Raw genomic sequence first — 16,015 nt, 5'->3', positions numbered from 1 at the left:
ATAGTTATAGAAAGGAATGTTTTAGTTACTATACTGTTCTCCTTTACTGGTTAGTATAGTAATAGAAAGGAATGTTTTAGTTACTATACTGTTCTCCTTTACTGGTTAGTATAGTTATACTGTTCTCCTTTACTGGTTAGTATAGTTATAGAAAGGAATGTTTTAGTTACTATACTGTTCTCCTTTACTTGTTAGTATAGTAATAGAAAGGAATGTTTTAGTTACTTATACTGTTCTCCTTTGCTGGTTAGTATAGTAATAGAAAGGGATGTTTTAGTTACTATACTGTTCTCCTTTACTGGTTAGTATAGTTATACTGTTCTCCTTTACTGGTTAGTATAGTAATAGAAAGGAATGTTTTAGTTACTATACTGTTCTCCTTTACTGGTTAGTATAGTTATAGAAAGGAATGTTTTAGTTACTTATACTGTTCTCCTTTACTGGTTAGTATAGTAATAGAAAGGAATGTTTTAGTTACTATACTGTTCTGCTTTAATGGTTAGTATAGTAATAGAAAGGAATGTTTTAGTTACTATACTGTTCTCCTTTACTGGTTAGTATAGTTATAGAAAGGAATGTTTTAGTTACTATACTGTTCTCCTTTACTGGTTAGTATAGTAATAGAAAGGAATGTTTTAGTTACTATACTGTTTTCCTTTACTGGTTAGTATAGTTATAGAAAGGAATGTTTTAGTTACTTATACTGTTCTCCTTTACTGGTTAGTATAGTAATAGAAAGGAATGTTTTAGTTACTATACTGTTCTCCTTTACTGGTTAGTATACACTCTAGTTATAGAAAGGAATGTTTTAGTTACATTTGTACTTATACTGTTCTCCTTTACTGGTTAGTATAGTAATAGAAAGGAATGTTTTAGTTACTTATACTGTTCTCCTTTACTGGTTAGTATAATAATAGAAAGGAATGTTTTAGTTACTATACTGTTCTCCTTTACTGGTTAGTATAGATATAGAAAGGAATGTTTTAGTTACTTATACTGTTCTCCTTTACTGGTTAGTATAGTAATAGAAAGGAATGTTTTAGTTACTTATACTGTTCTCCTTTACTGGTTAGTATAGTAATAGAAAGGAATGTTTTAGTTACTATACTGTTCTCCTTTACTGGTTAGTATAGTAATAGAAAGGAATGTTTTAGTTACTATACTGTTCTCCTTTACTGGTTAGTATAGTTATAGAAAGGAATGTTTTAGTTACTTATACTGTTCTCCTTTACTGGTTAGTATAGTAATAGAAAGGAATGTTTTAGTTACTATACTGTTCTGCTTTAATGGTTAGTATAGTAATAGAAAGGAATGTTTTAGTTACTATACTGTTCTCCTTTACTGGTTAGTATAGTAATAGAAAGGAATGTTTTAGTTACTATACTGTTCTCCTTTACTGGTTAGTATAGTTATAGAAAGGAATGTTTTAGTTACTTATACTGTTCTCCTTTACTGGTTAGTATAGTAATAGAAAGGAATGTTTTAGTTACTATACTGTTCTGCTTTACTGGTTAGTATAGTAATAGAAAGGAATGTTTTAGTTACTATACTGTTCTCCTTTACTGGTTAGTATAGTTATAGAAAGGAATGTTTTAGTTACTTATACTGTTCTCCTTTACTGGTTAGTATAGTAATAGAAAGGAATGTTTTAGTTACTTATACTGTTCTCCTTTACTGGTTAGTATAGTTATAGAAAGGAATGTTTTAGTTACTATACTGTTCTCCTTTACTGGTTAGTATAGTAATAGAAAGGAATGTTTTAGTTACTATACTGTTCTCCTTTACTGGTTAGTATAGTTATAGAAAGGAATGTTTTAGTTACTATACTGTTCTCCTTTACTGGTTAGTATAGTAATAGAAAGGAATGTTTTAGTTACTATACTGTTCTCCTTTACTGGTTAGTGTAGTAATAGAAAGGAATGTTTTAGTTACTATACTGTTCTCCTTTACTGGTTAGTATAGTTATACTGTTCTCCTTTACTGGTTAGTATAGTTATAGAAAGGAATGTTTTAGTTACTATACTGTTCTCCTTTACTGGTTAGTATAGTAATAGAAAGGAATGTTTTAGTTACTATACTGTTCTCCTTTACTGGTTAGTATAGTTATACTGTTCTCCTTTACTGGTTAGTGTAGTAATAGAAAGGAATGTTTTAGTTACTTATACTGTTCTCCTTTACTGGTTAGTATAGTAATAGAAAGGAATGTTTTAGTTACTATACTGTTCTCCTTTACTGGTTAGTATAGTAATAGAAAGGAATGTTTTAGTTACTATACTGTTCTCCTTTACTGGTTAGTATAGTAATAGAAAGGAATGTTTTAGTTACTATACTGTTCTCCTTTACTGGTTAGTATAGTAATAGAAAGGAATTAGTTACTATACTGTTCTCCTTTACTGGTTAGTATAGTAATAGAAAGGGACATTGAAATTATTGAATATGTTGTAAACTCTATTAAATGTCAAAATATTCCAAGATCATATTAGAATGATATGATGAGTATATTTGATAGTCTTGTGTAACTGATGATATATTTTATCTTATTGTGATTATTGTATGTATATATAATCATGGATTTACTATGATGAATGTCCATTATCATCCTGTACAAACAAATACTAAGTTATAATAATGATATGTATTCAGACATAAAACATGTTATCATTTTTGACAACAAAACATAACATATAGATCACAATGCAGCTCGTATCAATAAATAATAACATATTTTGTAGTACGACTGAGTATGAGAATATTTGTTACAATCTTTTTAGACATTATAGCAATGGTAGTTTATTTACCGTCATGTGCTAAAATACCGGTAGTCTAATTGTCTCAAGGTATAGTTCTACATCCCTATTCTTTCCAGTGTATTACCATAGTGGCTTACTTCCAATACGGTCCTTTAAGAAAAAATGAAGGGAGAAGTAAAAAAATCGCGCTTAAGAAATCTACCAGACTAGGTCTACATACATGTACATAGACTATATAATATATGCTGTCAAACATTTATAAAAAGACCCAGGTTGAAATCAGACTGCACGTCTCTTTTCTTCGATCCATGTACTGAACTGCAGTGATAAATATTGTCGGGTTTCTTTCCTTTGCTACTGTAAAATTCAGACAAAAGACGTGACTTATTGTATTTTTGAATGGGCGGGCTAGACTAATAGGGTGTATATGGGTATTGGACAGATATATTATAAAACATGGGGCTAAATCAGTGAGCAGCTATTGACAGCTAGCGATGTGGAGATCGTGAGAGGATTCTGTCAATAATATGGTACACTTGGGTATATTTCGTAAGATCATATTCCGCGGCTATCAGACACCGTGATACACGCGCTGAACACTCACATCACTTTCACTGGAGTGATTATTGCCGAAAGGGGAAATAAGAGTGAAAACGAGGCTGTAGGTATTCAACATGGCGACCATGTCATACAGACAACCGTGCTTGGAGCTATTTTTGCTTGTTTTCGCCGCCTGTATACTACAACCTGGATATTTTGAGACTCTTCCAGAGTTAAGTGTGTAAGTAGAGTTTAAAACTTATTCTATGCATGTCATATTTTCCTGGTTTTCGTCATAACATCGCTTGGTCAGCCTCTGGAGCTCGCTTCGATACATGATCCTTCGTTCGATTCTCACTGTAAACAACGGTCACAATAGTTTGTGTAACGTAGAAGATGGTATGGTTTTAATACAGTGTCCTAGCTTATGAAAAAAACTTACATGACATTCCTCGAAACGTCAACATCAGACGAATGGGGCTTATGATAGTTATATTCGGTCTTGTCACTTATGAGTTGTCCCGCGAGTGTACATCCAATGTCAGCAACATTTGGCAGGTTAATTAGGTCGTAGGGGTGTTGGAAAGTCTTCATACATGCGATGGTTTTGATGGGCCAATGGATATTTCTGTATATCTAATACACTATATTATTATATAACAACACAGAAGTAGGCATATAACTATTTGTCTGTATAAATCCAAGGTGGACCAGAATGTTTGCTGGGGGGGGGGGGGGGGGGGGGGGGGGGGAGAGGGTAGGGTGGGTGTGTTATAGTAGAGCGGGGGTGGGGGTGTTAGTTATAGTAGAGCCATAAAGGGAAGGAGCAAATTTGCCTTCACACTATATACCTACATGAGCTACCGGTGTAAATATTATATACATGCATACGGTTCTAGTGTTTAAAATAATAGATGGGATCTGGATCTGTCACTGTAAATAATGATAATCATGTAGACAAGTCAAAATAGTGTACAGGGTTATCAACAAATGTAAGCCTTAAAGAGTATTTATTACTGTTAATTGTGATGCCATTTAATAAGGGGCAAATAATATATTGTTTTCCTTGCAGAGTATTAATTAGAATGTCAGAGTAAAAAAGTGGGAAATTGCAGTCCCTTTGGAAGGATAATAACTCTAACCCTACATATAAATGTATTTTTATCCTACAACTGGCACCGCATTGTTGGAATACACCCACCATATATATTTTTGCTATATACAGCTATTTTAGAATCTTAGCACGTGCATCAAATCGACTGACCTACTTCCAAGTGAAACAACATTTAAAAGGCGAATATATTTGGGATATTGTTGATACTGTTTCACTTAAAAATGTTGATTTTTGATGACTGTTGCATGATAAATAAAATACATGGTCAGTGTCTTAAAATATAAGCTCTAGTATTTATGGCTCGGGACAGAAAGACAAAAGTGGCTCGCCAAGGCTTGCTTCTTTTGTCTTTCTGTAGTCTCGCCAAAATACAGCTTATATTTTAAGAATCTGACTATGTATTCTCTATATATAGTATTAAAGCATTAAACTTCCCTCTTTGGAAAGTTATGGTCCTATAATTCCCACAAGATTGCAGACTAATAACAGGCACTAGTTATGACTAATTTGAAAACAAATGATGGTTATACCAGTATATATATATTTATGTCATATTAAGTCTTATTTTTTGAATTTTGACAATATCATCAGTTTACTTGTTAGAATTAAGAAATGAAGGCTTTCAGGAGGTGTGATATATATATATAATACATCAGACAAAATAAGAAGCATAAGATTATCTAGTTTGATATCTGGGATCCTTCAGGTATATACACACAAAAATGAAGCTAACCTGTTTAAACATGGCCCGAGATTGTAAACTTCCATATATTTTAGATATTTATAACAAAGTGGCCAACTGATAAGATATTCATCATATTCGATATATATCCAGTGTGTATAGTCTTGCTTTTTAAGAATACATGTACAAAAGAAAATATCACAATAAGTTTGAGGAGAATTAGCCCTGCTGGTGAACATGTACAAGGTTTAGGGGGACTGGACTTGGTCAATCATTGGTGACCAGGTAGAGCTAGATTGGAAGGGCATCCGGCTAGTGTCCGGAGGTCCCGGGTTCGAACCTCTGTCTGGCTGCTACATTTTCTCTTCTACTGTTACAAGTGTTATGTAGATATAATCTTGTACGAGGCATTCTGAGGCCAGGATAATTTAATTATTCACATCTCATGATCGCCCCAAACTTACCTCTATAAGTATCATGTTTATATTGTCTAAATCAACACCAGATTATGATTGGATTCATTTACTAATTCATACATACCACTAGTAACATCCTACAGACTATAAAAACCAACTGCTCTCTATAGTTTCAGTTTGAACCCAAATTATCTTCGTGATTTCTGAGTCAGATCATCATGTCCCTAACAGAAGTGACCATATCACTCCACCTTGTGTGTTCTGTTAACATATCAGTAACATAAACAATTTGTATCATAATAATGATTACTCTTTGCTATATATTCAGCCAAAACAGAATGTTTTCTGGGGTGAAATTGTGTGTTGTTAGTTTGTTGTTTTTTAAAATGAAGAAAACAAGATCTTCCTAATTCTCATTAGATTACATATGCAGGCTGCTGCAGGAAAACTTGATCATTGGTTGACAGTGGGCTTTACTGTTTACTATATATAAGTAAGCAGGTTATTGGGATATTTTTTATTGTATTCAGGCATACATCTATATAGGAGGCTGTAAAAGTTTGATAAAAGCACTTTATTTCTGTTTTTGTAACATTTTAGTTTACATGTGCAGTTGCAATCATTAAAAAAAATTCTGTACAATGTTTATATGTTTATAAACCAGCTATGTCGCTTTGAATCAGAAAATGATGCTATTTATGACATAGCAGACTTAGAATGGATGCCTTTTATTGAAAAACTGATGTGGAAGGGATCAATACAAACATTGAGTAAATCATACAGGATGATCAGCGACATTCATACATTTATATAAAACGTTATTATTCAATTTTATATTCCTGAGGGATATGTTTAGATATGATATCATATAGGATATATGTATTACAATATTAATGATTTATATGGTACATGTACTATATATAATGGTAATAAAGAAATCATACCGAATGTATATTGACCAAAAATGGACAAAAAATAGGAAAGAAAACAATTAAAAAAAAAGCTCCAAAACATAAAATTGCATTGACACTATGTAGCCGAGTCTATATATACTCCCCAAGCAAGCTGATCTGAAGAGAACAAGTACTATCAGTACATGTATACTTATAAAGAAATGGTGAACTTACCTCCCTCCAAGTGACCCACCACCCAGGATCATCATATGACATAAACACTCTCTAAATGTGTAGCTGTAACTCCACAATACAACATACTTATAAACTCTACTTTTTGCATTGTAAAGAATAAGATTATGGTTTTTAGGTCATCTGACCTGAATGGTCAGGATGACCTATAGCCATCGTGCTTAGTCCGTCGTCGTCCGCCATCCGCCGTCCGTAAACTTTTCACATTTTAAACTTCTTCTCAAGTTCCAATAGTGGGATTGAGCTGAAACTTGCCAGAAATGATCCTGAGACGGTCCTGACCAAGTATTGTTATTTTTCGGGTCCATCAGAAATCCAAGATGGCCACCACAGTCGCCATCTTGAAAACACATTTTAAACTTCTTCTCAAGTTCCACCAGTGCTATTGAGCTGAAACTTGCCTGAAATGATCCTGAGATGATCCCGACCAAGTGTTGTTATTTTTTTGGGGCAATCCGAAATCCAAGATGGCTGCCATAGCCGCCATCTTGAAATTATTTTTTTAAACTTCTTCTCAAGTTCCACTGGTGCCATTGAGCTGGAAATTAGTGAGGATGTTTAGGGAGGGGAGCCAACAAAGGGTTGTTATTTTTCTGCCTCGTAAAAACTTTGACATGGCAGCCACGGATGCCATTTTGTAACATGATTGCGCAATCATGGTTTTCCTGAACAACACCTATTTCAAACTTGTTTTCAAATTCCACCTGTGGGATTCAGCTATAGCTTACCAGAAATGATCCTGAGATGGCTCTGACCAAGTGTTGTTATTTATTGGGTCGGTCAGAAATCCAAGATGGCCACCATGGCAGCCATCTTGAAAAACACATTTGAAACTTCTTTTCCAGTTTCACTACTGTCGCCATTGAGCTAGAAATTGGTAAGTATGTTAAGAAATGAGAACCAACAAAGGGTTGTTATTTTTCGGCCTCGTAAAAACTTTGACATGGCAGCTACGGCAGCCATTTTGTAACATTTTTGTGCAATCATGGTTTTCCTGAACAACACCTATTTCAAACTTCTTCTCAAATTCCACCAGTGGGATTCAGCTCTTACTTACCAGAAATGATCCTGAGATAGTCATGATCAAGTGTTGTTATTTTTAGGGTTGATCCAAATTCCAAGATGGCCACCATGGCCAACAGTGCCACTTTACTCACTACAGAGAATGTATACTACAATAGTATAAAGGTCTTTAATTTAGAGTCAGATGACTGTTAAGGCCCATGGGCCTCTTGTTTTTAGGAGCAGCTGTGAACTGTGGAGTTTGCTCTTTTGGAGACAGCATTTCTTTTTTCTCATTCTGTTTCATAAGATTTTTTTTTCATTTTCACATAGAAAATTTCACCCGACATGGATTTTTGGACCAGAAAAAAATTTGATGAAGGTCCATATCTATATCTCCATACATATGTGTACAATTAGGATGGTAAATTTTACCATATGAATTGAAAATTGCTTCATGACAGGTTTTACTTCTCTGCGTAACTTGTGAATTAATCAATATTTTAACTGTGTCTCTAATATCTATGTACAGGTAACACCTGTTATAGTATATAGATTATTTACACTGAGAACAGACATATTACAATATGTACCTGCAATTATTACTAAGTTTTTAAGTTGTACTCATAGACAGCCTATATACAGCTAGATGGAATCTACAGACAACTTGTGATGGTTAAAATGTATGGACATTGTCATATGATAATAATTAGTAATTGATCAAATTAACATTAGGGTGTATTAAAATGCAGGGAAACTGGAGGTTAGAGTGTCAGTCTAGATTTTGGAGGTTAGAGACTTAGAGTCCTGGTCATTTTACTCCCTACGAGAATTTTCCCTACCTGTTAATCTCCTCAACCTGTTACATTTTCCCATGCACCTGTTTAGATTTTCCACTCAACGTGAATTTCCCAGTTACTTTTCCCCACACTGTTACATTTTCCTCTCATGTTAAATTTTCCTACCTGTTACATTTCCTCTCACTGTATAATTTTCCCCTCACTGTTACTTTCCTCACCGTAACATTTTCCTTCACCTGTAAGTTTCCCTCACTGTATCATTTTACCCTCACCGGGTTAAATTTCCTCACCTGAATTCCCAACCTGTTACTTTCACACTGTTACTTTCCTACTGTTTATCATTTTAACTGTTCTTTCCCCTACTGTACATTTCCCTGTTACATTTTCCCTCATCTGTTACTTTCCCACTGTACATTTTCCCTACTGTTACATTTCCCTCAACTGTTACATTTTCCTACTGTTAATTTCCCTCATGTACATTTACCTAACTGGACATTACACCACTCCCTGATGTTAAATTTCCTCACTGTACATTTCCCTACTGTTAATTCCCCTCAATGATTAATTTCACTCACCTGGTTACTATTTCCGACACATGTTCATTTCCCCCTCACCATTTGTTACAGGTCCTAGTGTACTTGTCCCCTCACCTGTCTTTCCTCACATGTCTCCCCTCACCTGTTACATTTCCCTCACCTGTTACATTTTCCCCCTCACCTGTTACATTTTCCCCTCACCTGTTACATTTTCCCCTCACCTGTTACATTTCCCCTCACCTGTTACATTTTCCCCTCACCTGTTACATTTTCCCTCACCTGTTACATTTCCCCTCACCTGTTACATTTTCCCTCACCTGTTACATTTTCCCTCACCTGTTACATTTCCCCTCCGTTCATTTCCCCCTCACCTGTTACATTTTCCCTCACCTGTTACATTTTCCCTCACCTGTTACATTTTTCCCTCACCTGTTACATTTCCCCCTCACCTGTTACGTTTCCCCCTCACCTGTTACATTTTCCCCTCACCTGTTACATTTTCCCCTCACCTGTTACATTTTCCCCTCACCTGTTACATTTTCCCCTCACCTGTTACATTTTCCCCTCACCTGTTACATTTCCCCCTCACCTGTTACATTTTCCCCTCATCTGTTACATTTCCCCCTCACCTGTTACATTTCCCCCTCACCTGTCACATTTTCCCTTCACCTGTTACATTTTCCCCTTACCTGTTACATTTCCCCCTCACCTGTTACATTTTCCCCTCACCTGTTACATTTTCCTCTCACCTGTTACATTTCCCCCTCACCTGTTACATTTCCCCCTCACCTGTTACATTTTCCCTTCACCTGTTACATTTTCCCCTTACCTGTTACATTTTCCCTTACCTGTTACATTTTCCCCTCACCTGTTACATTTTCCCCCTCACCTGTTACATTTCCCCCTCACCTGTTACATTTTCCCCTCACCTGTTACATTTTCCCCTCACCTGTTACATTTCCCCCTCACCTGTTACATTTTCCCTCACCTGTTAAAATTTTTTTCCCCTCACCTGTTACATTTTCCCCTCACCTGTTACATTTCCCCCTCACCTGTTACATTTCCCCCTCACCTGTTACATTTCCCCCTCACCTGTTACATTTCCCCCTCACCTGTTACATTTTCCCCTCACCTGTTACATTTTCCCCTCACCTGTTACATTTTGGTGTACAAACAAAATACCCTTGAAATAAACTTGGCTAAATGACGCTGGGCAGGTAGCTCAAGTGGTTATAGAGTGTCCACCCATTGGTGTTTAGCATGCCCATTGCTCAAAGACTGATTATGACAATGATATATAGAGAATGGTAAGGAACCAAGTCGGTGTGCAGAACTGGGTAATTTCATTTAAAGTGTTGCCAACATTTCATCAGACAAGATTTTTCATCTGTGGCAGTTTTGATCAAGAGTAGAGACCTCAAACTTTAAAATGTCACAAGATATCACATCAAAATAGTCTAGTTATTTAACAAGCAGTCGCGTGACTTCAAAAGTTGACAAATTTTCTTTAGTCGGACACAATCGAGAAACATTTCAACAAGCAAAAATGACTATTTGGTATGCAGAAAATCAGATGTTCTACATTCCTAAACTATGGTGTGTATATATAGTCAAACATTAGGTGAAAACTACCTTATTTACTTGTTAATGCATCGCTATCAACCTCACACTAGTGCTCCTCTGGTATGTGTTCCTCACTGATAAATATCTGGGTCAATTTGATCATCATCTTTCAAATAATTTCATGTTATGTAATCTGTGATCTAATTGGTTCCAGAAAGGGCAGAGCTGACCAATCATATCATAGTTCCATCCCTAGTCATTGTTCTGGCTCCAGATTGGAGGTGCTTATATAATTATAATAAATAAATAAAATGGTTTTGAACATGAAATACCCTTATAATCTAGCGGTTTTTGGAAACTGTTGATTAGGGTTATCTCATTAAAATATCAATAACAGAATGTTTACAATCTCTAGCAGAGAGAGTATTAGTTTGATGTGTTTCATTTTGATAGACAAAGACATGGGACCTATATATAATTATAGTGTAATAAACAGAATAGAGGATTAAAGAGAGCACCAGGACAATGAATGGAGTTTCCATTTAACAGCAGCACCAGATTCAGGGATTCTTAATTCTCAAAAACTAAGTTAATATATACTTATCAGCCTAGTTCTCCATATCAATTACAGGGTTAAAAATTTACAGAAGTTATATAGGCTACGTAATGATATGTATTCATATGCTTGTTTGCGTGCGATATTCTCATTTTCAGATTATGTAAGCACAGTGTAGAATTGAATTGATTGAATATTTAGAAATATACTCTGTGAATAAAGCTATAGGCACTGGACATTTCCGTATGTGAATCTATATTGGTCTTACAATTGAATCAAGACTGTGTATTCCATAATACTTTTATTGCATTTCAGTGTGCAAAGATGGGCTGAGAAGTTGGATAATGAATTTGAAAAAATTGCTGTGGATGACACCGGCAGTACAGTGCTGACAAAGGTAAGGATATCTGGGTAGTATGACAGACACATGCTGTACCTTAGGGCTACAGCATCCCATAGTGATTCTCCTCTGATAATGGATACAATTAAACAATTCTATTGTAGCCTCAAGTTTCCTTAACACAATGAAGCAGAACAGTTTTAACCCTAATTTAGAACATTGAATAAGCACCATATTTGATAGGGGTCAATATGTTAAAGACAGTTTAACAAAGGGAGAACACTGCAAGAGACAGTCCACTACCCCCACATGGAGAGAGGGTATGGCTGACTACTGGTAGACAGTCAGGTAATGATAGAGTAACCTAAGGGGACAACCAACATGTCGTCTGACCAAGCTAAAGGGACAACTAACATGTCGTCTGACCAAGCTAAAGGGACAACCAACATGTCGTCTGACCAAGCTAAAGGGACAACTAACATGTCGTCTGACCAAGCTAAAGGGACAACCAACATGTCGTCTGACCAAGCTAAAGGGACAACTAACATGTCGTCTGACCAAGCTAAAGGGACAACCAACATGTCGTCTGACCAAGCTAAAGGGACAACCAACATGTCGTCTGACCAAGCTAAAGGGACAACTAACATGTCGTCTGACCAAGCTAAAGGGACAACCAACATGTCGTCTGACCAAGCTAAAGGGACAACCAACATGTCGTCTGACCAAGCTAAAGGGACAACTAACATGTCGTCTGACCAAGCTAAAGGGACAACTAACATGTCGTCTGACCAAGCTAAAGGGACAACCAACATGTCGTCTGACCAAGCTAAAGGGACAACCAACATGTCGTCTGACCAAGCTAAAGGGACAACCAACATGTCGTCTGACCAAGCTAAAGGGACAACTAACATGTCGTCTGACCAAGCTAAAGGGACAACCAACATGTCGTCTGACCAAGCTAAAGAGACAACCAACATGTCGTCTGACCAAGCTAAAGGGACAACTAACATGTCGTCTGACCAAGCTAAAGGGACAACCAACATGTCGTCTGACCAAGCTAAAGGGACAACTAACATGTCGTCTGACCAAGCTAAAGGGACAACCAACATGTCGTCTGACCAAGCTAAAGGGACAACTAACATGTCGTCTGACCAAGCTAAAGGGACAACTAACATGTCGTCTGACCAAGCTAAAGGGACAACCAACATGTCGTCTGACCAAGCTAAAGGGACAACTAACATGTCGTCTGACCAAGCTAAAGGGACAACTAACATGTCGTCTGACCAAGCTAAAGGGACAACTAACATGTCGTCTGACCAAGCTAAAGGGACAACCAACATGTCGTCTGACAAAGGTAAAGGGACAACTAGCATGTCGTCTGACCAAGCTAAAGGGACAACTAACATGTCGTCTGACCAAGCTAAAGGGACAACTAACATGTCGTCTGACAAAGATAAAGGGACAACTAACATGTCGTCTGACACAGATGAAGGGACAACCAACATAAAGTCTGACATAGATAAAAGAACAACCGACATACAGTCTGACAAAGATAAAGGGACAACCAACATACAGTCTGATAAAGATAAAGGGACAATCATCAAACAGTCTGACAAAAATAAAGGGACAACCAACATGTCGTCTGACAAAGATAAAGGGACAACCAACATAAAGTCTGACATAGATAAAAGAACAACCGACATACAGTCTGACAAAGAAAAAGAGACGATCAACATGTTGTCAGGCACAGATAAAGGGACAACCAACATGTCATCTGACAAAAATAAAGGGACAACCAACATACAGTCTGTCAAAGATAAAAGAACAACCGACATATAGTCTGACATAGATAAAGGGACAACCGACATATAGTCTGACATAGATAAAAGAACAACCAACATACAGTCTGACAAAGATAAAGGGACAACCAACATACAGTCTGACAAAGATAAAGGGACAACCAACATACAGTCTGACAAAGATAAAGGGACAACCAACATACAGTCTGACAAAGATAAAGGGACAACCGACATACAGTCTGACAAAGATAAAGGGACAATCAACATGTCATCTGACAAAAATAAAGGGACAACCGACATAAAGTCTGACAAAGATAAAGGAGCAACCAACATAAAGTCTGAGGGGAGGGACAGTGAGGGGTTTGGTGGGAGTTGGGAATCTAACCAAAGAAATGACAGTGAGGGGTTTGGTGGGGGTAGGGAATCTAACCAAAGAAATGACAGTGAGGGGTTGGGTGGGAGTTGGGAATCTAACCAAAGAAATGACAGTGAGGGGTTTGGTGGGAGTTGGGAATCTAACCAAAGAAATGACAGTGAGGGGTTTGGTGGGGGTAGGGAATCTAACCAAAGAAATGACAGTGAGGGGTTGGGTGGGAGTTGGGAATCTAACCAAAGAAATGACAGTGAGGGGTTTGGTGGGGGTAGGGAATCTAACCAAAGAAATGACAGTGAGGGGTTGGGTGGGAGTAGGGAATCTAACCAAAGAAATGACAGTGAGGGGTTTGGTGGGGGTAGGGAATCTAACCAAAGAAATGACTATGAGGGGTTTGGTGGGGGTAGAGAATCTAACCAAAGAAATGACAGTGAGGGGGTTTGGTGGGAGTTGGGAATCTAACCAAAGAAATGACAGTGAGGGGTTTGGTGGGGGTAGGGAACCTAACCAAAGAAATGACAGTGAGGGGTTGGGTGGGAGTAGGGAATCTAACCAAAGAAATGACAGTGAGGGGTTTGGTGGGGGTAGGGAATCTAACCAAAGAAATGACAGTGAGGGGTTGGGTGGGAGTTGGGAATCTAACCAAAGAAATGACAGTGAGGGGTTTGGTGGGGGTAGGGAATCTAACCAAAGAAATGACAGTGAGGGGTTGGGTGGGAGTAGGGAATCTAACCAAAGAAATGACAGTGAGGGGTTTGGTGGGGGTAGGGAATCTAACCAAAGAAATGACTATGAGGGGTTTGGTGGGGGTAGGGAATCTAACCAAATAAATGACAGTGAGGGGTTTGGTGGGGGTAGGGAATCTAACCAAAGAAATGACAGTGAGGGGTTTGGTGGGGGTAGGGAATCTAACCAAAGAAATGACAGTGAGGGGTTTGGTGGGGGTAGGGAATCTAACCAAAGAAATGACTATGAGGGGTTTTGTGGGGGTAGGGAATCTAACCAAAGAAATGACTATGAGGGGTTTGGTGGGGGTAGGGAATCTAACCAAAGAAATGACAGTGAGGGGTTTGGTGGGGGTAGGGAATCTAACCAAAGGAATGACAGTGAGGGGTTGGGTGGGAGTTGGGAATCTAACCGAAGAAATGACAGTGAGGGGTTGGGTGGGAGTTGGGAATCTAACCAAAGAAATGACAGTGAGGGGTTTGGTGGGGGTAGGGAATCTAACCAAAGAAATGACAGTGAGGGGTTGGGTGGGAGTTGGGAATCTAACCAAAGAAATGACAGTGAGGGGGTTGGTGGGGGTAGGGAATCTAACCAAAGAAATGACTATGAGGGGTTTGGTGGGGGTAGGGAATCTAACCAAAGAAATGACAGTGAGGGGTTTGGTGGGGGTAGGGAATCTAACCAAAGAAATGACAGTGAGGGGTTTGGTGGGGGTAGGGAATCTAACCAAAGAAATGACAGTGAGGGGTTTGGTGGGGGTAGGGAATCTAACCAAAGAAATGACTATGAGGGGTTTTGTGGGGGTAGGGAATCTAACCTTAAGAAATGACTATGAGGGGTTTGGTGGGGGTAGGGAATCTAACCAAAGAAATGACAGTGAGGGGTTTGGTGGGGGTAGGGAATCTAACCAAAGGAATGACAGTGAGGGGTTGGGTGGGAGTTGGGAATCTAACCGAAGAAATGACAGTGAGGGGTTGGGTGGGAGTTGGGAATCTAACCAAAGAAATGACAGTGAGGGGTTTGGTGGGGGTAGGGAATCTAACCAAAGAAATGACAGTGAGGGGTTGGGTGGGAGTTGGGAATCTAACCAAAGAAATGACAGTGAGGGGGTTGGTGGGGGTAGGGAATCTAACCAAAGAAATGACAGGGAGGGGGTTGGTGGGGGTAGGGAATCTAACCAAAGAGATGACAGTGAGGGGTTTGGTGGGGGTTGGGAATCTAACCAAAGAAATGACAATAAGAGGTTGGGTGGGTTTTGGGAATCTTACCAAAGAAATGACAGTGAGGTGGAAAAGAGTTGCATGTCAACATACACTTGTGATATGTGTCTAATTGCCAGCCTTGTCTGTATCCTGATGTGGCTTTGGAAACTTGGTGTTTATGTTGAGAATTGATGCGTAATCAGTCATGGCTACATTTAGGTATACCTTACATACAGTCTGACAGAGGCTAAACATAATACATGTCTTACAATAAATCACTATCCTAGAAAACCAGATTTACTTCACAGTCCTCTATGGTGATGAAGTTTGTTACAAATTGTCGTTTGTCTGTTAGAGGTCAACACACAGTCCTCTATAGAGATGTAGTTTGTTACAAATTGTCGTTTGTCTGTTAGAGGTCAACACATAGTCCTTTATAGAGATGTAGTTTGTTACAAATTGTCGTTTGTC

At 37.9% G+C, this 16,015-nt stretch overlaps 1 protein-coding gene across 1 annotated transcript in view; it reads left to right on the top strand.

Moving 5' to 3' along the window:
- The first annotated feature begins 3,416 nt into the window (after positions 1 to 3,416).
- The window catches only part of LOC117331742 (voltage-dependent calcium channel subunit alpha-2/delta-1-like), a 141,827-nt gene continuing 129,228 nt past the window's right edge, over positions 3,417 to 16,015 (top strand). Inside the window, 2 exon segments of the mRNA XM_033890610.1 lie at positions 3,417 to 3,531; positions 11,420 to 11,501. Coding sequence (XP_033746501.1) covers positions 3,425 to 3,531; positions 11,420 to 11,501 — 189 coding nt within the window. The 5' untranslated portion in view covers positions 3,417 to 3,424.

Source organism: Pecten maximus, chromosome 7 (assembly GCF_902652985.1).
Source record: "Pecten maximus chromosome 7, xPecMax1.1, whole genome shotgun sequence".
Taxonomy (NCBI): domain Eukaryota; kingdom Metazoa; phylum Mollusca; class Bivalvia; order Pectinida; family Pectinidae; genus Pecten; species Pecten maximus.
Note: the sequence above shows the minus strand (reverse complement) of the source record. Positions and strands in the feature narration are given on the sequence as shown.